Source organism: Capsicum annuum, chromosome 8 (assembly GCF_002878395.1).
Source record: "Capsicum annuum cultivar UCD-10X-F1 chromosome 8, UCD10Xv1.1, whole genome shotgun sequence".
NCBI lineage: Eukaryota > Viridiplantae > Streptophyta > Magnoliopsida > Solanales > Solanaceae > Capsicum > Capsicum annuum.
The window spans coordinates 148100170-148119550 of record NC_061118.1 but is presented as its reverse complement, the minus strand read 5'-3'; the positions used below and the strand labels follow the sequence as shown (position 1 = coordinate 148119550).

The following is a 19381-nucleotide window of genomic DNA, read 5'->3' as shown; positions in this document are numbered from 1 at the left end:
TCAACCTTTTGCTTAAGAGTTGAAGTGTTGAACCACCACATCAATCCCTGTGGTTTATATAAATAATATTACCAAAATCTTAACATTATCTTTCTCTTATTAAATGTGGGGTCCACAGCCCTATTAAGACAGCGAAAAAGATTGGGCAACACATAATGCCTAACATGTCTTTCATCCTTCCAATTGTCAGGTGTTTTAGTGCATTTAGGAGCCAAACTCGGAGACAAAAAATACCCTCTTGTTCAACCTTTACTTGACAAGTTGACAATTCACATCCAATCACAAAAATACAAAATTAATTAAAATTATTTTTTTCCAAAAAGTACTAAAATAGAATAGGGAGAAATATTAACTTTTTTTTTTTTTCTTCTTTTAAACTAAATGTACAAAAAAAGAAAAAGAAAAGAAAAGAGCTTTAATGAAATAAAAAACCAGTCATTGATTTGTTCTGCTCTTTTTGCTATTCCATCAACCTAACAACTTCTGTTTCAAAGTATTCCCAATATACCAAATTTCTGAAAAGCTGAAAAATAAAGGAACATAAAGACAATCCAGTTGAGCAAATCAATCTAAAGAAACATTTGAAAAAAATTCAAACCATATTGTTGTTTTTTTTTTTTTTAATGTTAATTTGCATACATACCCTCTTTCTTTTCCAATACAATAGCTTTCCTTATCAATTTGGCATATCAAAAACCAAAGAAAATCCATACCCTTTTCAAGAAATGAGCCAAAAAGATGTTATAGCAATAAAGATTGGATTTTTAATTAGATTTTGATATTGGGCAGTTTGTTGAAATGATTGTTGATGTTAATGTGAAGCTCACATTGGTGATTCAAATGAAGATTGATTTGGGGTAAGGAGGAAGGAAGAGGTTTATTGGTGAATTCAAAAGGGAAAGGAAGATTTAAAAAAGGGATTATTGGTGAGAAATGAGCAAAGAATTTAGTGGCATTTTGAAGGCCTGGGAGTTTAAGTTAAAGAAAGCAACAGCAAAGAAAAGACCCAAAAACATAATTTTTGCAACAATGTCAGTGGCACATGTTGACGATGACCTTGATACCCCTGGTGAGGTTTATTATGCAGAGAAAGTGTTGAACAATGGGGATATATATACAGGACAATGGAGTGATAATTGTCCCAATGGCAATGGCAAGTATTTATGGTCAGATGGTTGTATGTATGTTGGTGATTGGGTTAAAGGGAAGACAATGGGGAAGGGAAAGTTTAGCTGGCCTTCTGGTGCAACTTATGAAGGGCAGTTCAAGAATGGGTATATGGATGGTGAAGGGACTTATACAGGTTGTTCAAATGATACATATAGAGGTTCTTGGGTGATCAATATGAAACATGGTAAAGGGACAAGGGACTATGTGAATGGAGATCATTACGAAGGAGATTGGCGCCGCGGGCACCCAGATGGGCAAGGGAGGTATCAATGGATCAATGGTAATCAATATATTGGACAATGGAGACATGGGAAGATGAATGGGAATGGTACAATTATTTGGGCTAATGGGAATAGGTATGATGGTTCTTGGGAAGATGGATATCCTAAAGGGAATGGCACGTATCGATGGGCAGATGGGAGTTTTTATGTTGGTATTTGGAGTAAGGATTCGAGGGAGCAAAGCGGGACTTATTATCCTTCGAGTTCACGAACAGGTACTTTCGATTGGGATCCTCAGGATGTGTATTCAAATGAGCTACTAGGATGTCAGGTTAGTCCTGGTGAAAGAATATCAGCATATCCCTCACAAAAGTTGATTACTTGGCCATGTGAAGGGGAATTTCTGCAAAAGCTACCAATAGCAAAGACTCCAAAAGCAAATAATCCAAGGCCTAAACGAAATTCTGTCGATGGGAGGTTGAGCAATGGAGATGGATACAGTTGGGGCTCAGAAACTGATGCAGCTTCAAACAGTGTATACTCAGATCAACAAAGAGAGTCAAGTGACGAATCGAGAAGCTGTCAAACTGATGATTTAGATAATTCAAGAGGATTTCAACCACATTGCATCAAAATTCAACCGAACAAGAAGCCAGGAACAACAATATCGAAAGGGCATAAAAACTATGAGCTCATGCTTAATTTGCAGCTGGGAATAAGGTATTCATTTGAATTGAGTAAACTTTTTGGTCTAAAGTTGTTGATTTTACTGATAAACACTGTTGATTGTATTTGTGAAAATACGGCATATAATCTTCGACATGGAAGAAGTGGAAACACTTCCTCCCTTCCTCTTTCTATCCTTAGTTGCAAAATCTAGTGGAGGTAGAAAGAAAAGAACTTAATGTGTATTTAAAGCCTCCTGTTTGTTTTAATTATAGAGATCATAAGGAATATAAGGTCAAGTTGGATAAATCTCCATTGATGGTTATAAATCGTTACACATGAATTCCATTTTTGGAGCTTTACCTTATATTATTTTGGCAGCGAGGAATTTTACTGGACGCAATATAACTTTTAAGTATCTACGGAGGACAACTTGAAGTGCTTGCTTTTAGATCCTTATATCCTTTTCAATATCTTGCTGCTTATAGCTCGTTTATTGTGCATCTCAGACATTCTGTGGGAAGGCCTGCTCCAGCTACATCACTTGATCTTAGAGCTACAGCTTTTGACACGAAAGAAAAGATATGGACAAAGTTCCCTACAGAAGGATCAAAGTATACTCCTCCACACCAGTCGTGTGAGTTCAAATGGAAGGATTACTGCCCGTTAGTTTTCAGGTTGAGTTGATACAGTATATCCTGAAATAAATGAACTATTTTGAATGCCCCGCTAATGTATATGTTAATTCAAATGCATAACTGAAGCGAAGTATGAATACTGCTCAGCTTAATGGGTTGTTGCAGGTACATGGTGCTAATACTGCACTTCCATTACATTGCACATACATCACTAATTGATACATCAAAACTCACTCGTTTAATTAAATAAACTGCCTTTATGTTTCATAGATCAGGATAGCATTGATAATACTTCAGCATTATAACTATCAGCTGAACTTAGTCTAAAGTAGATAACTATGTTTTCAGGACCCTTAGGAAATTGTTTAAAGTGGATCCAGCTGATTATATGATATCTATATGTGGAAATGATGCACTTCGAGAGCTCTCATCCCCAGGAAAAAGTGGAAGCTTTTTTTACTTGACCAACGATGACAAGTACATGATAAAGACCTTAAAGAAGGCAGAAGTAAAAGTAAGTTAAGGTCCTGCTTGTCGATTGTTAGAATGAAAACCTTTGAAGCCTGAATCTTTTTCTCCTTTCAGCTTAAAACAGAATACCTTTATATAATACTAATATCGCACCATTCATTGATGTCTTTCAAGTAAATTGCATAATGGGGCTTCATTCACACAACTGCAGGTTCTTTTAGGAATGCTTCCAGCTTATTACAATCATGTTCGGGCATTTGAGAACACTCTAGTTACCAAATTTTTTGGCCTTCACTGTGTGAAGATGACTGGACCTACTCAGAAGAAGGTATATGATACAACTAGAACAATGTCTTTTAGTACAGTATTTGACAAGTTCATGCTTTTGTTGCATTGAGTTTGTCTGTCCTTTTCTTTTTTATCGAGTTTGTCCTTAATAACAACTGATGAGCAGGTTCGCTTTGTCATAATGGGGAACTTGTTCTGTACCGAGTATGCCATTCACAGACGTTTTGACTTGAAAGGTTCTTCCCATGGCCGTCTCACTGAGAAAGATGAATCCCAAATTGACTCCACTACTACCCTCAAGGACCTGGATCTCAATTTTATATTCAGGCTGCAGAAAGTTTGGTTCCAAGAGTTCTGCAGGTAGTTCTTTTTTTCTCTTTCTGTCATTTAAAAGTTTGATTTGTTGCTACAATGATGGCATCGCGTGCCGTTCTCTTCCCAGTAGAAAGGAGCATATGCCGAGGAAAAAAATAAATGTATGCCACTAGCAGATGTTTTCTCTTTAGATTTTATGTCTGATTTGGCTATTATCAATAAATAGGTAGCTTATTTATTGCAATTGTTAATATTGAATACACTTAACTGTGGCTTGGAATCAACAAAGTACTCTTTATCTCTTGGTCTGTCAATACTAAGTATTTTTTAGCGTAAGAGCCTAAATGGTTTGAAAAGAGGATAACTAGCCTGAGAAAGTTTGTTCAATTACTTGTTATAAGAAGAGTCAGTAGAGCTTTGATGTTCCAACATTAAAAAGCTCACCATTGTCATAGCCATGTAGCCTAAGCCAGTGTCAAACTGCTCCAAACTTTACTTACAGTTTCTCCTTTCACAAAGTATGCTGAACTTTCTATTTCACAGACAAGTGGACCGCGACTGTGATTTCCTTGAACAGGAGAGAATCATGGACTACAGTCTTTTGGTTGGAGTGCACTTTCGAGAAGTTTCAGGTTCCGGAGAACCAGTCACAACTGAGACGCCTAATTCTGGACTTCTGACTCCTACTGGTATACATGTCTTTCCACACTCGTTTCTTCTTGGAACTCTACATGAAGAAGGATTTTCATTTCTTCTTTTGTTTCAGCTAATGCAGACCGGTGTAGTGATGTATCAACGCCTCGAATTTCCAGGGCTGACATGGATCTTCTTTTTGATCCTTCAGGGTAAACTACACTCATGCGGCTATCATTTGAGATTTGTTTATTTTTCCTGCTTTTGTTCAAGTTTTCAACTTGAATGGATTTTGACTAGACAATCTATTTTCTCCCTTGAGTGTTGGCAGGTGGGCTTCCATTAGATTGGGTATTAACATGGCAGCAAAGGCTGAATTAACAATGAGAAAAAGCGATTTCGAGACGCAGCTAGTGGGAGAGCCCACAGGGCAATATTATGATGTCATCCTGTTCTTTGGTATAATCGATATACTACAGAACTATGACATAAGCAAGAAGCTGGAACATGCTTATAAAGCATTCCAATATGATCCAACCTCAATATCTGCAGTTGATCCCAAGCAGTACTCAAAACGTTTTCGAGACTTCATATTAAAAGTTTTTGCAGAAGACACTTGAAATTTCAGAAAATCATGACACAGGATTTTTCAATCTCAGCTAGTAGGCCTTCCATGTACAGTCGGTATTCGCTGAGGTAACCATGCTAACCACACAACGATGAGAACTATATGGTCATGAAAGCTCGGACTTTTGGTCCTGGAACGAGGGTTTCTGGCTATGTGCCCCATCAAGACAAGCAGTCATGGCAAAAGAAGGGCACCCGGACTTCCCTTTTCGTTTTATTTTCTATACAGTTACAGGCATATAATCCATAACTCAGCAAAGGCATAGATTAGTTTTGTGAGTAAATGTCCAGCCATGTAATTTTTAAGCCTGCCTGCCCCAATTGTACATGAAAATAGAAGGGTGAAGCCGAGGTAGCGCGGATTTTTCTTGCAACACAATTTTTTGATCCAGAGTGACGAGTCTCTGGTAATCTACTTATGGAATAAACATGTATAGAACGACAAAGGGGAAAAAGAGGAAATTGGAAGTCTATTTAATTTGGGCAAAATGTTATACTTCTCTACAGTATTTGTAACAAGTCTAACCATCCAATCTTCATCCATCAGCTCAGGGCCTCATGCTAGCATACTTGTGTTTGAGCTATGCTGGTTTAACGAATTTCTCTAGGAAAGCTCAAGAAAACTGCTCCCAAGTCAAAGGAGGAGGCCCTGCTATTCTGGTCTTGATATAAGCCTTCAACACTGCTTGGCTGGCCAAAGCATCTGAAAGGCAGTGTAGTCAACTCCATGGAACTCTACTTAAGAGTAATGGAGGATGACAATTTTGGATAGAACATATAATAGTAGTTCAAAGGGACTTAGGTACGAGCCTTTTTACACTTTCCTGATTGCAATTGTAAGATCAAGATCAAAATACTCTCTTTATGTTGAGGGAGCAATTCAAGGGAAAGATCCTTGTCGTTGTTAACTATGGAGTGATGCACAAATGAACTTGCTTGTGCATCTTATTTTTGGTTGGGGACGCTCTCTTGTGTGGTGCTGGCAGCGAAATTATGATGAGAGAGTAAGAGCTATCAATCGACTAAGTTTTTCAATATCTGAAAAGCCAAAGTTTTTTCAAATTAGTCTAACGGACTGGACTTGTATGTCAATAAATTCTTAAGAAAATGAATATAACAGATAATCTGTTGCATGATTTTGAATAGAAAATGGTAGTTTCAACTTAGAAGAAATTGGTCGACTTCAATTTTCAAAGTGTATTATATTTCAAGGAATATGTGTGCACGCCATAAAGTAGCATGGAGTAGTGGGAGAGTGGGTTGCATTGAACTTTCATGCTATCATTTTTGATACGTTAGAAAAGTACTCTCTTAAAGAAAAAGTTCGACTAAATCTTAGGAAGAAGAAAAATTAAAAAAAAATCAAACACGAATACAAAGTTTGCAAGTCTCGAAGGTGGAGGACCACTAAAGGTAAAGGTTGTGATGGAATATCAGAGCCTTTTCTCTCTCGACCACCGCATTTTCATGTCACTGTTGTGAATTTTCCCCTACTCATTATAATAATTGAATATTAGTGGTTTGATGCAAAAATTAGTTGCTTGCAAATCTTAATTGTTCATATGTGCTCGTGTTAATAGTACTGCCGACAAGCTCCATCTAACAAGATATTGGAACAAAGACGTTTGTTATCTTGAATTCTATATTTTAAGAATTACCAGTCAATAAAAAAATTAAAAACGAAAGAAAATAAAATAAGAGTATTAAGGTAATTAGAGTGAATCACGATTCCTTAAAAGGGAGTTGGTAACCAAACAATGGACTCTGCTAACTACTCTGAAGCAAATATTTATCTACTCCATCATGTAATAATACTAATAGCATGTTTCAGCAAAGCTTTTCCCAAAGTCTAAAATGCTTATTTTAAAGAGTGGAGGTGTTTTGACCAAACTTTTAGAAACAAACGAGTGTTCTTGAGTAATATAGCACAATAAGCTAAAAAAGAAGTAGTTTTTGTGGAAGCTCTTTTTGAAAGCTCCATCGACACAAATTGTTGCTTTAATATTGACAATTTTTTTAAAATTTGTTAGCCAAACACAAACTACTGTTTCTCAAAATTACTTTCCCAGAAGCACTTCAAAGAAAAAGCATTTATTTACCAAAATAATCCAATTTTAAAAGTTTAGCCAAACAAGTTTACGTCGGCTGAAGAAAGTCATAAATCTAAGAGTAACGCTTTCATAAATCATAAAATGAAAGTTCACACTAATTAGCTTCAAAATGCACAAGTTGTTATGACTGGACCTTTTCACGATTCTGTTAACTGATGAATTGGAAAATGAATAACAGTTGAACAGAGTGTTCAATTTAGCAAAGAATAAGATAAGCTGCAAACGAGAAGGTTATTTGAGTTCCTTTTGTACTTCTCAATAGCAAGTTCATGATACAGCATCATCACATATACCATCACAGGCAACACAATCATGCCCTTAAACTCAGTATTAACGAATTAAAGTACGTATATTATTAAGACTCAAAAGAAATGATTGACATCGGACAAGGATTCTGGTTATCACTGTTGGTTTTTCTTAAAAAAAAGGACGGGGCAGCGAAGAAGGGATTAAAATGACTCTCTTTGGATTGAAATGACTTTCAAGCTTTCAATAATTTTATTAAGCATTAAGTGGCTTTAAATAGCCAACAAAACATAAAAAGCTGCTTAATTTAAAATTTAAAACAACTTAAATTATCTCAACAACTAAACAAACTAGCAAATATTTAAAATTCAAACTCATCTTAATCTAAATAACTTATTTTACTAAAAACTAGTGCAGTAACTTAAAGCAATTTCCAACAATCAGAAAGAACAATTAACAAGAAGGCATTGCTAGAGAAGCTTATTAGCAACAAGAGTTTCTGCTTATTTTTGTCATCAAAAACATATTATGCCATGAAGTATTCTTTTCTTCCATTTAACTGGAATAGTTTGAGCATATTGTTATGGGTTAAAAGGACTGTAGTACTCTCCCTACACACATGATACTGAAAATTTGTGTGTTACATTTAACCTATCATTTGATACATTATTTCGTTGTACACATTTTCCTATAGAGGATCTGCTCAAATTTTAGATACTTTGAAGGGACAGATTCCACAAGTTTCACTTCTCCATACTTCGAAAACACCCGAACGAAACATTACTAGTGTTACCAGGGCTCGGAGTTATTGCGCAGGAATCTTTTGTTATCTGGGGGGAGAGACCAACCTTCCTCCATCAAAATGAGGTTTAGGCGAATCATTAATTTCTCCATGGCTTCTTCTTCCTCCACATTATCAATCAAACCAAACGATTCCTTTTGCATTACACAATTCTGCAAAGTTAGTCAATGATGAAATGAAAACAAAACTAATGCAAGAATCACTAGCAGAGAAAAACTACCTTCTCATCCTGGTATAATGTAAAGTAGTGGAGTGCTTCCTTATAAAATCCACAATGGTAGAGTAGAACACCATAATCCCTCAATTCTCTAGGATCAGTTTGCAAGAGGATAAGACGTTCACATGCTGCCAAGAGCAGAATGATTATGACAGGCAAAGATAGACCAGACAAATTGTACGGATCCAACAGCAAGACAGCTTAGTAATAAAAAGCCACACGGGATAATATTAGAAGAAAACCACGATAAAACTTCAAACTGAACTGATAATAACCAAATTGGGAAGCATTTTCTATCACTTTGAAGGAGGAATCTAACTGGCCCTGGCTCTTTAGATTAGTTTGGAAAAACATATGAACTATCAACAAGAAGCTGGCATTTGTTTTCAATCGGTTCACCATAATTTCTTGTCAGCACAAATTTTAAAATGGAAGTGAAACATAAAAGTTTAGGGAGAGGTAATTCTCTTTCAGCCTATTTTTGGACCACACTGGCTTCCTAAGAAACACTGTCGAACTCCATCCTAATACCCCCCTCCAACCACCTTTTTTAGAAGAAACGAGAAAATTGTGGGCTCATGCAGGGAAAATTTCATAGATGAAAGTTCATCTGTGATTGTCCTTCTCAAAAACCTCTGATGTGCTTATCTGACATAGACATTGAATTTTGGTGGAATTGAAATACAAACAAGCCGAAATTCCCATCACTCATTAAACAGAATTACAGTTTCTTGCTTTTTCAGTAAGTTTTTAAACAAGATGGTTCTTAGGGCTCGTGGTATGCATCCTTTTAGAGCATTATAAATCCAAAATAATCACTGCCAGATATTGATGAAGCCTGATATACTGGAGTCAACAACAACAACAACCACAACAAACCCAGTATATTCCCACATCGTGGGGTCTGGGGAGGGTAGAGTGTACGCAGTCCATACCACTACCTCTAAAGAAGTAGAGAGGCTGTTTCCGATAGAACCCCGGCTCAAGACCCTGATCTACTGGAGTCATGAAGAAGAAATCCAACAACAGGCATCTGACCTTCATATACCTTCAAGTTCAACTGTGCAAAGTGGATTTGACAGATGAGCATGCACTGTGAGGGGAGGTGATAGCAGAGAAATACGGAATCATGGAAAAGGTTGGAGGTGTGATCCTGACAGCTGAAAACTTGAGGAAAAGAAGAATCAGTTATGTTGGTGTTTTATGTGCAAAAATTCAGGCAAAGACGTGAACACCTTCTGTGTTGTCAACTAGCTTTGCACTTATGGTGGGAGGTCTTGATATGGTTTAAACACAATGAACAATTTTAGGTACTGATCTTTCTTTATTAATTTCATACCTTTTTGGGCATGCAATCTTCTTCTCCTCTACTGGTACGGGTTCAAAACCTTAGACCCCTTTCACTTAAGCTTATTCTATATGGAAAACTAAAGTTCCTCAAAGAAGGTTCTCACTTTTCACATGCTCCTTAATTTCTAGGAACTAAGAAACTCGACAGTATGATTTCAGACACGCAGGTTCAAACACAAAAAATGGTTCTGTCAGCTATTGTTTGCATGTGCAGGGATATTGATGAAAATTATACGCATATCGTTTTGCATCGCTCGTTTACTTAGGATTGCAGATGAGATTGTTCGGAGTATCATATGAGGCAATTGTATGCTTCCTTGTTAAACAAATGAGCTACTCAGAGGTCACTTGAAAAGGCTGATGACGTGCTCATGTCACCGCCAATAAACAGTGGAAATACCAGAATACATGTCACACCCAAGGCCGGGATAAACCCCGAGTGAAGAGAAACGCAGGTATATTCTTATAACATGGTATGTTTAGTTCAAAGGAAATGCACGACTACTTCAGCATAAAATGTCCCCTTCACTTGGCATGGCAATATGTAGTATTCCTCGTACCTTAGGTCCTAGACCAATGTTATATTTGGAGTGACACACTGGTAGACTTGCAACCCATTTGGAAGGCTCCGGTAATAGGTTATCTTGTTTCATTTGCAAGTACTTCCTGTTTGCTTCAGGCCCAGCCTAGTCTCCAAACAACAGATTTTATTTTAAGAAGTAACAAAGAATAGCATACCTTCTATTGATATTGTGCAGCCACATATGGCTGATAACGTAACTTTGAACCTACTCCGAACTACTGTAACCCTATTCTATCTCATCAACTAGAAATCAATGCTACAACAAAAGACTAAGAAATCCCAATAGTAACTACATACAGTACATACTAAACTGCCTCTTGTTTAGCAACAAACATGCTCTTGCAAAACTCATCCCTCATATCTACGGAATCCAAACAATCACTGCTCTTGAACTTTACAGACATAATTCGAGCAGCTAGATTTATTGGAGTGTCATCAATGTACAATTGTTACTTACCAAAATTAAAATGTACAATGGTTATGCCTTAATGAAGTAGATAATACAACAACACACCCAGCTTAGTCCCATAATGTGGGGTAATGGAACCAATAATAATTCTTAAAAATATAACACTACTTTTTCATGGGAAAGAAGGGAAAACTTGAATGCACGTACCAGCGAGTGCACGTCTCATGTCCCCAAAACGAACACTGGTCCAAACACCACGCTCTAGCCGATGCAGAGCAGCCTTGACAGATGCAAGCTCAAATGCACTGCATGGCAAAGGATATTAAAAAGGATGGGTTGAAAGATTTAAAATGATAATAAAACGATGAGCAAACAAGTGTGTATTATAGTATAAGAACCAAATTTAAGGATGGATTTCGCAACTGCTGAAACACCTTTCTTCAGAATTGTTGGTACTTTCTGAACAGTTGGCAGCTCGTGCTGCTCTCAGGAAAGGACTCTTAGTACGATCAAGCTGAAATGGCCAGAAAGCATCCTTCAAATCTGTCAGCATCTGTATACAGACATGGAGCAACTATAAGAAAAATTAAACAAATTGAAGCATGTCAGATTTTTATGTTAATTGACAATTAGATGGAGAGCATTTTGAAATATGACAGCAAGAAAATGTAACACCATTGAAGGCATTGTGAAAATGAAGATTAGTTGTACAGTCCGTTATGTTGTTTGAACTCTTCAAAAATGTCGACAGGTTCATGTTGGATACTCCAAAAGTAGTGCAATTTGGAGAATCCAACACGGGTAAGACAACACTTTTGGAGAGAGTGAGCAACATAGTTGTCCACGAGTAGCTTTGGCACGTTTCTCTTCAGAATATCTTCTCAGATTCTGGAAATGGAACGAATAGATGCAGTAGCAGTACACCTCTTTCATAGGTAAATTAACTGTCCCAAACAGGTCCCAGCCTTAGCAAAAAAGGTGCCAGTGCCATAAAATCAAGCAACCAAAAGATCACTCAGCTAATAAGGGTATGATACAGTAAAAACGATATCTACCTTCTTTCAATCAGTTACACATTCAGGTCAAATGACTAAAAAATGAAGTTGTTGATTATATATATGGAACGATGAGCCATCTCTAAACAAAAACATTGACTGAAGTAAATTAGAAAACCACAAACAGCTTAGAAACTTGTCCTCTTTCTCATATAAATAAAAGGTAAAAAATTATTTGGACTTGAACTGATGATACCAGAAAAAGACAACACCAAGAGTAAAGAGGCAGCATGTCTAAAATTGAAATCAGATATTTTTAGGATTCTAAATGTTCCAGTCTCTTAGAAGGACAAAGAAAAGTGAAAGGTTAAAAGGAATAAGTCAGAACTAGTTCACAAAGATATTTCCGGTCCTCTATATTTTCAGGGAGCATTCCTATATTTTCTCCATAATTTTCCAAGAAACTAAAAGAATTTTAGGAGGAAAATGTATGGGGTGTGGTTTTCTTCTTCTCTTTTTTTTTTGGCGTGTGTGTGTATATATAAAGGATACATTAGAACACACATATAATAAATGATAAGTCAATAAAAGAAAATCAAATGGAAGTAGATCCTCACACTCTCAGGAAAATTTACCTCCTTTAGCAATGATTGTGTAGTCATGACACGTAGTTGATCAGATTCTTTAGTTTTTTGTTTGCAGTAGCCTCGAGGGGAGCTCAAAGAATCATGAGGGAAGAAAACCTCAATATCAAAACTTAAAAAACCCCACAAGCGCAGCATCTTCAATATCTCTGAGTACAAAAGCAAAAGCAGTGAAGCAGAACCACAACGATGTGTTAAAACCTGAAGTAAAGCAAAAATTGTTGGTTTAACATGATGACTATAGTTTGTATACACAATAAATAGAAGAGGGAAAGAGGCACACCGAGTGAAGATAAAGAGCACGTGTCTCTGATTGACTCGTTGCACCATTCCTTCGGAAACCCTGAGAATTGAAGTATTGAACCATATCAGAATTTGAAAGATAATGTCGCTCAAAAGAGGAAGTAAGACCAAACATAAACTTCAACAGCAAATTAAGGAAAAACATGCAAACAAATACAATGACTAGCTGAAATGTGAACAGGTTTCTGATAACACAACTAGATAAATAACCAAGTTTATGTTCCCCTCATGATATATTGTTCTACAATCAGATTACCAAGACTTGTGCCACAGTTATGAAAATGGAACTTCTATAGTGAGTAATCATTTTGCAGTTGTATCTGGTTTAATGGCATAAACAGGCTATTTGTATCTGATCTCGATATGACTCTTCTGCCTGCCTTTTTCAAGTGAAGTGCAAAAAATCAAAATTTCCCAATTCTTGATGAAAATTGCATCCTCCCTCTGCCTAGCTGCAATATTATCCATCATATATGTTTTCTAGTTTGGGGTATATATGTTGCCTTCCCACTGACTGAAGCAAATTGTGGGAATAGAAGGTAATTCACCAGAGCATCTTTCAATATTTGAAGTATTTCACAAATAGTCCACCTTTCCAGCTTTATATAACAACGGGAAAGGGTGAAAGGTGAACCTAAGTATCAAATTAAACCAGTTAAGGTTCAGACAAAGATCACAACTGATATATGCAATTTAAATTAAATATTGCTTGCAACTCCAACGAACTTCTTACACCTCATCTCTCGAAACATCCAAGTAATGAATCGGGTCTTGAATCACTTCTTTAAGTGAGAAGTTTACCTAACACAGGAGCAATGGTGATTCATGGTAGTATGGCACACTATTTTGAATTAGAAATTTTCCACAAGATTGGAAAAACGCTGTCAAGTGACATGCTTTTTACATTAAAAAAACTCTATTAATCTCCCAATTGCTGGTAACATCCAAAGATGCAATAATACACCCACCCACCCACGCACCCACCCTCTCTTTTAAATTTTAACATATCAAGAAAAGACAGTCATTTTATTCCCGTTTTACCCTTTAACGTTGATTACTTATTCCCCAAATCATTTTCCAAAACCTAAGTCTAGACATCAAGTAATATGGGTATTAGGGAAAAACATTCGTATTAAACATTATTTCTTATAGGGAATGCTAAATCCAAAGTGGATAAGCAAAAATGAACGGAGGGAGTACAATATAAGGTGGTAAAACAGATTATAATTGATCAGCAAGCATTCATTTTCAAACAAGTACACGGAGCTCAACAGATAACTAAAACAGATTAACTCGAAACAAAAGCACCATAATACAAATCAAGTAAACTTAATTACCTTATTAACATACAAATACTTCTCCAAACAGTGAATAAAGTGCTCCGGAGAAGATGCAAAAGAGGAGCTATAACGCGAACAGTATCCCATCGATAGATGATCCAATCTCTCCAAAAAATCATCAACAGGTAGCGGAACAGAGGAGTGCGAAACAAGAGAATCATCCTCAGCTGCTATATGTAGAGCTGCTTTTCCTAAATCAACCCCTCTATTTATACAAATACTCGTTTCTCTCTCAATAGTCGATAGTTTTCGAATTTGTGAACAGAATCCTTCTCTCGCTATCTGCATTCATATTGAATTAATTAAATCAACAAAATCCGAATCAAATCAATTGATCTAAAAAAAAAAAAAAGTTAAAAACACGTACACGAGCATGGTTAGTATTGACATCAAATGCATCAAGAGCATCATGAAGAACAAATTTGAGATCATTTTTGGATAGTTGAGATGTAAAATCAGAATTACAGCAATATATAGTGAAGCAAGGAAGAGAGGAGGTGGTAGTGGTGGAAGATGGGAGATTGAAGAATGTTCTAGAAGGATAGGATCCAGTAAGCCATGAACAAGCCAAACTACCCATAGCAGCTTCCCCTTGTTCTAGAAAACTAGAATGAATTTTACAACATGAAATTCACTGTCAAATATTGAGACACAAAATAATCTGTAGTAGCCACTTAAATTTGTTTCTAGAAGCCATATATATTTTTATAAGGCACAAGAGTGTCTAACTATTAGCGAAAGTTGCTAAGGTCCTGAACTTATTTATCTTATGCTTTTGTGATTTTTTTGTACGACAACGACACGCCCCATGTGCCTTTCATCGTAATAATTTGGTTATAATTTGTGGGGATATTTGTGTCTTTTATCTCAATTTATATATATTGAATCAAATGATATTTTCATTAAATATCGGTTCATTATAAAGTACTTTAATTAGATATTTTTAGTTTAGCTTTCAAAAGAAGAATTCATCTATTAAATAAATTAAATTAATCACATAAAGCATATTATATTCTTTAATTACATGTGATTTATTAAAGTGAATGTGTATAATTAAAAAATATATATATATATATATATATATATATATATATATATATATATATATATATTTTATGAGGTTAATTTAAGTATCACGTATTTAATAAATAAATGATAACATATTCTTTCGTTAAGAATTTGAAATGCTCAATTGAAATCTGATTTAGTTTGGAGAATCGTTGACAAAGGGTAAACTACGTTTTCAGGCAAAACCTCGGAATTAATTGGAAAGAGAATCTTGGTTAGCTTGCTTTCTTTGCTTTTCTCAACCATTGGATGGTTACGTACCTTAAAGTAACCTTTTTTTTCCATTAGTAGTAGTAAAGCCTTTGTCTTTACTTGGACCGAAAGTGCACCCTTCTTAGAAATATAAGAACTTCTAAAAAAACGGATTAACTTGTACTTCTTCGTTCTATTTTATTCGTTCCAAATTTTTTAATTTAATCTCATTTTACTTGTCCTTTTTACTTATTAAGACGAGACAATTTTTTTTCTCATTACACTCTTAGTGTAATTCATCATTCCTTGTTATTAACATTCTTGAAAAATATTGTAAAGAGGAGTACCATTAAGAGTACACCATTAAGAATATAAATGATTCTTTGGTATAAGTCATCCATCAATATTGGAACTAACAACAAGACACAATTAAGAGGGGCAAAATGGTAAAGTTAAATTACCAATCATTATTTTCTTAATAGATGTGTCATCCCAATTTGAGACGAGTAAAATGGGATGGAGGGAGTAAATAATCATTTCCTTAGTTGCAACTTGCTTGTCTTCCGGTATAATTTTACAAATGTAGCTTGCAGAGGCTAAATTGTATCAGATCATATCACTATTTTGTGAGATAAAGAGTTTATTTTCGATAGATCCTCCTTACAAATTAAAGAAATACGAGATAAAATAAACAACAGAGTAACAATGTATATAACAAGTGTAGCAACCGATATTAAAATATAAAAAAAGGGCAATCCGGTGCACTAAAGCTATCGCTATGCTCGGTGTCCGAGGAAGGACTCCACCACAAGGGTGTATAGTACACAGTCTTACCTTGCATTTCTATCAGATGTTGTTTCCAAGGCTTGAACCCGTGACCTCCTGATCACATGACAACAACTTTATCAATTACTCCAAGGCTCCCCTTCAACCGATATTAAAACATATTGGAGAGAAAAGAAAGGAAGGAACAAAGAAAAAAAGAGAAGGGAAGAAGGGGGAAGACGAAGAAAAACTACGCGATACCTAAGTCATGCTACCAGAGGAAGAAAAACTACGCGATACCTAAGTCATACTACTAGAGGTATGATTACATGACTAACCTACTACCCTTCCTATCTTAGTCATGTCTTCGACCAGTTGAAGTTGTGTCATATCCCTCTAAATTGCAAAAATCGAGCTTAAAGAAAGCCCAAGAGAATTATAGGAAAATAAAAATTATCGTACATGATGAAAGATTATCGTACTTTTTATTAATTGAAAGGGTCCTTCAATCAGAAAAACAATGAAATTACCTGTATATGTTACAACTATTGATGAGGATTCTAATTACTAAGAAATTTTCTTATGAAAGAAGGAAGTTGTTTCAACACGATGCCAAAACGCTGCATTATCATTACGCTGCTCCGCAGAAAAGTTAAAGAAGGTGAATGCAGCTCTCAATTTCACTGTTCTAGTTCAGTAGTTCTGTGTAAGCTTGTACTATTCTTCTTGAATCACCTATATAGTTTTGACGCGTTCACTAGATTTTTTTTTTTTTTCTCCATTTCTGAGAGGCTAAGAGTGGAAAAGGTAAATGATAGAATATTATTTCTTTCATCCCTTCGCTAATGAAAGGGAAAAAAGAAAGCAATTGAAACTCAGATGAGGAAGAAGACACTGAACAGATATAAGAAAAAGATGGGACGTTTTCAATGATTCATCAATACCAGCAATGGTCGATTACAGAGGTTCTTCTAGGCTAAGCCTCCATTGCCAAACAGCCTTGAAAGGGACTTCATTGAAAATTTTATAAGTTAAAAGGACTAAAGTATATACACAAGAACTTTCTAACTGCCAACTTGTCAACATGCACACTTCGTTCAGCTCAATGTTTTACCGTCTGTTACACAAGGAGGCCCATGTTAAACTGTACAACTACCCAAACTATGGAGAAGATCTATCAACTGATGGTGGTGGACCTGGTGGTGGCGGCGGCAGTGGTGGTGATGATGGTGGACCTGGTGGTGGTGGTGGTAGCGATGGAGAAGCAATCTTAGGGATTCGAGGAGGAGGCTTCTTGAAGTACTTCTCATTGAAAGCCTCAGCCTTATCAGGATATTTTGATTTGATGTAGTTCTCCAGACATTTCCGAGTGGAGAAATCTTGCTTGGCACCATCAGTAGAGACGACATAGAAGCATCTAGTATCCGGGAAATCAGTATGTTTGCTAACCTGTTTACACAGATTAAATCCTAGGTCATAGAAACTGAAACATAAAAGACAGAAAATGCTCACAGTAACTTCGGCAAGTGTAAAATAGAAATACAACTACGATTATGCTAATACCAATCTTAAAAATAAAGTTCCCATTGATGCAGAAGATAACGTGATTAAACACCAATTGAGATTTCATGTCACGAAATCAACAAGTCAGTCAATGGAATAAACTGTTCCATTAGTGCCATAGTAAGGGAGCACTAGGGACCAGTGCATTTGACCAGGGAAGTAAAATGAAGAAGCAAAGAGAACCCTCCATATCTGAACTCAATGGCAATAATCATTTTCTTTAGTGAATGAGACCAGTCCTCCGGAAAAAGGATTCATACCAGGAGGAGGAACTTGGACTAGACTAGATCCATGTTAAACAAAGGACATAAAGTGATAATGCGGGTACACACACATGCAACCGTTCTTAGAAAAACACACAAAACAATAATAACCTATGACACAAAACATGCTCATTGACTTTGCATGTGAGACCTAACAGCTTTTGAAGTTCCTTCATTATGTTGATTTTCTTTTTAACATGCTCAAGATTTATGTGGGGAGGTGTCAGGAGAACAACAGTCAATCTCTTTTCACGCTGTTAAATCAGTCATCACCTGTGGCAGCTTTTTCTAAACATGCAAGGGAATCAAATGGACAATGCCAAGGTCAACTAGGGAGCTGTTGGCCTTTCGGAATAGCCTGGGAGCATCATGTCAAAGAAGAGATGGAAACTAGTTCCTGCTTGCATATGGTGGACTACAACAACATACCTAGTGTAATCTCACAAAGTAGGGTCTAGGGAGGGTAAAGTGTACGCAGACCGTACCACTACCTTAGGGGTAGAGAGGTTTTTTTCACGGCCAACACACCGACATGTGGGGTTTGGTTTCATGATACCACATTGTGGTATAGGGTGCGCTAAATGGAAGAAAAGAAATTCACGAAGTTTTGAGGATAAATACAGTTCATTTCAGAAGATTAAAATGAATTATTTAATTTTATTCGACTTTTGGAGTAGAGAGGAATTTCTAGATGGTGAACCTTTACTAAAGGTTATAGAATCCTTGTACAAAGAACCAAAGGATACAGGCTTTTATTGCCTATCTCAAAAAAACTCAGAAGACCTTATCTGATGATTTAGCAATTTCTGTATCACAACGGACTTATTGCAACTCCCACAAACCTCAAAATCCTAAAAAGTACTAGCACCATTTCAAGTTGAATATATTAGTTTCAGTTGAGGAAAGAATTGAAAGGTGCACATTTTAGAACATAGAATTAGGTGAGAGCACTCTGAAAGCCAAAAATAGTTGGATGAAAACGATAGAAAGTGGGTCCCAATGTTTGTATTATCTGTTGATTTACTTTTTCTGAAATTGGGCATTACTTTGAGAACGACTATAGAAAAGGGAAGGTGGACATTCACTTGAAAACTCCACAAAATAAGTAAAGCATCCAAGTCTCTGTTTTCTGCATCCCCTAAATTGTTCGCTTTAGTAGTTCTCTGAAGATAGATGTCACTTGGCAATATGGTGTAACTATTGGTTGTGACATGGCATAACAATTATTTTAGATTTAACGTCTTTATTCAAGTTGCATTGTGCTCTCTCTCCTCTCTCCTTACCCTCTCTCCATCTCTAGCGCACCGGCCTCCGGTCCCCGGCGCTGACCGACCGCCGGCTACGACCTCCGGTCGCCGGCCCTCTCTCTCTCTCTCCCTACCCTCTCTCCATCGCTAGCGCACCGGCCCCCGGCGCCGTCGCTGACCTTCGGCGCCGACCCGACCCGACCGCCGGCTCCGACCCCCGGCGCTGCCCCGACCCGACCTCCGGTCGCCGTCCC

The 19381-nt window shown here is 36.6% G+C and overlaps 3 protein-coding genes across 5 annotated transcripts in view; 1 reads left to right on the top strand and 2 right to left on the bottom strand.

The window, feature by feature from the left end:
- Positions 1–271: 271 nt before the first annotated feature.
- On the top strand, positions 272–5919 carry LOC107856824 (phosphatidylinositol 4-phosphate 5-kinase 6). Its single transcript, XM_016701796.2, has 8 exons — positions 272–2111; positions 2567–2734; positions 3044–3209; positions 3378–3494; positions 3621–3814; positions 4313–4458; positions 4536–4614; positions 4734–5919. Exons 1-8 carry the CDS (start codon positions 934–936, stop codon positions 5020–5022), a joined length of 2337 nt encoding a protein of 778 aa, XP_016557282.2. The 5' UTR covers positions 272–933; the 3' UTR covers positions 5023–5919.
- Positions 5920–7866: 1947 nt separating this feature from the next.
- On the bottom strand, positions 7867–14774 carry LOC107856821. Of its 2 annotated transcripts, none has more exons than XM_047394530.1 (8): positions 14397–14774; positions 14027–14311; positions 12670–12729; positions 12378–12587; positions 11182–11300; positions 10955–11052; positions 8409–8533; positions 7867–8340 (listed from the first exon to the last, which is right to left on the bottom strand). In XM_047394530.1, the coding sequence occupies exons 1-8, from the start codon at positions 14607–14609 to the stop codon at positions 8176–8178; spliced, it is 1275 nt and encodes a 424-aa protein (XP_047250486.1). In that variant the 5' UTR covers positions 14610–14774; the 3' UTR covers positions 7867–8175. The 2 variants fall into 2 exon arrangements, with proteins under 2 accessions (XP_047250486.1, XP_047250487.1); XM_047394531.1 differs by having other exon boundaries at positions 7867–8322; positions 14397–14772.
- Positions 14775–16959: 2185 nt separating this feature from the next.
- The window catches only part of LOC107856811 (DNA-directed RNA polymerase V subunit 1), a 28991-nt gene continuing 26569 nt past the window's right edge, over positions 16960–19381 (bottom strand). For both annotated transcript variants that reach the window (XM_016701778.2, XM_016701777.2), the window contains exon 19: positions 16960–17503. In XM_016701778.2, coding sequence (XP_016557264.2) covers positions 17216–17503 — 288 coding nt within the window. In that variant the 3' untranslated portion in view covers positions 16960–17215. The remainder of the gene's footprint in view (positions 17504–19381) is intronic.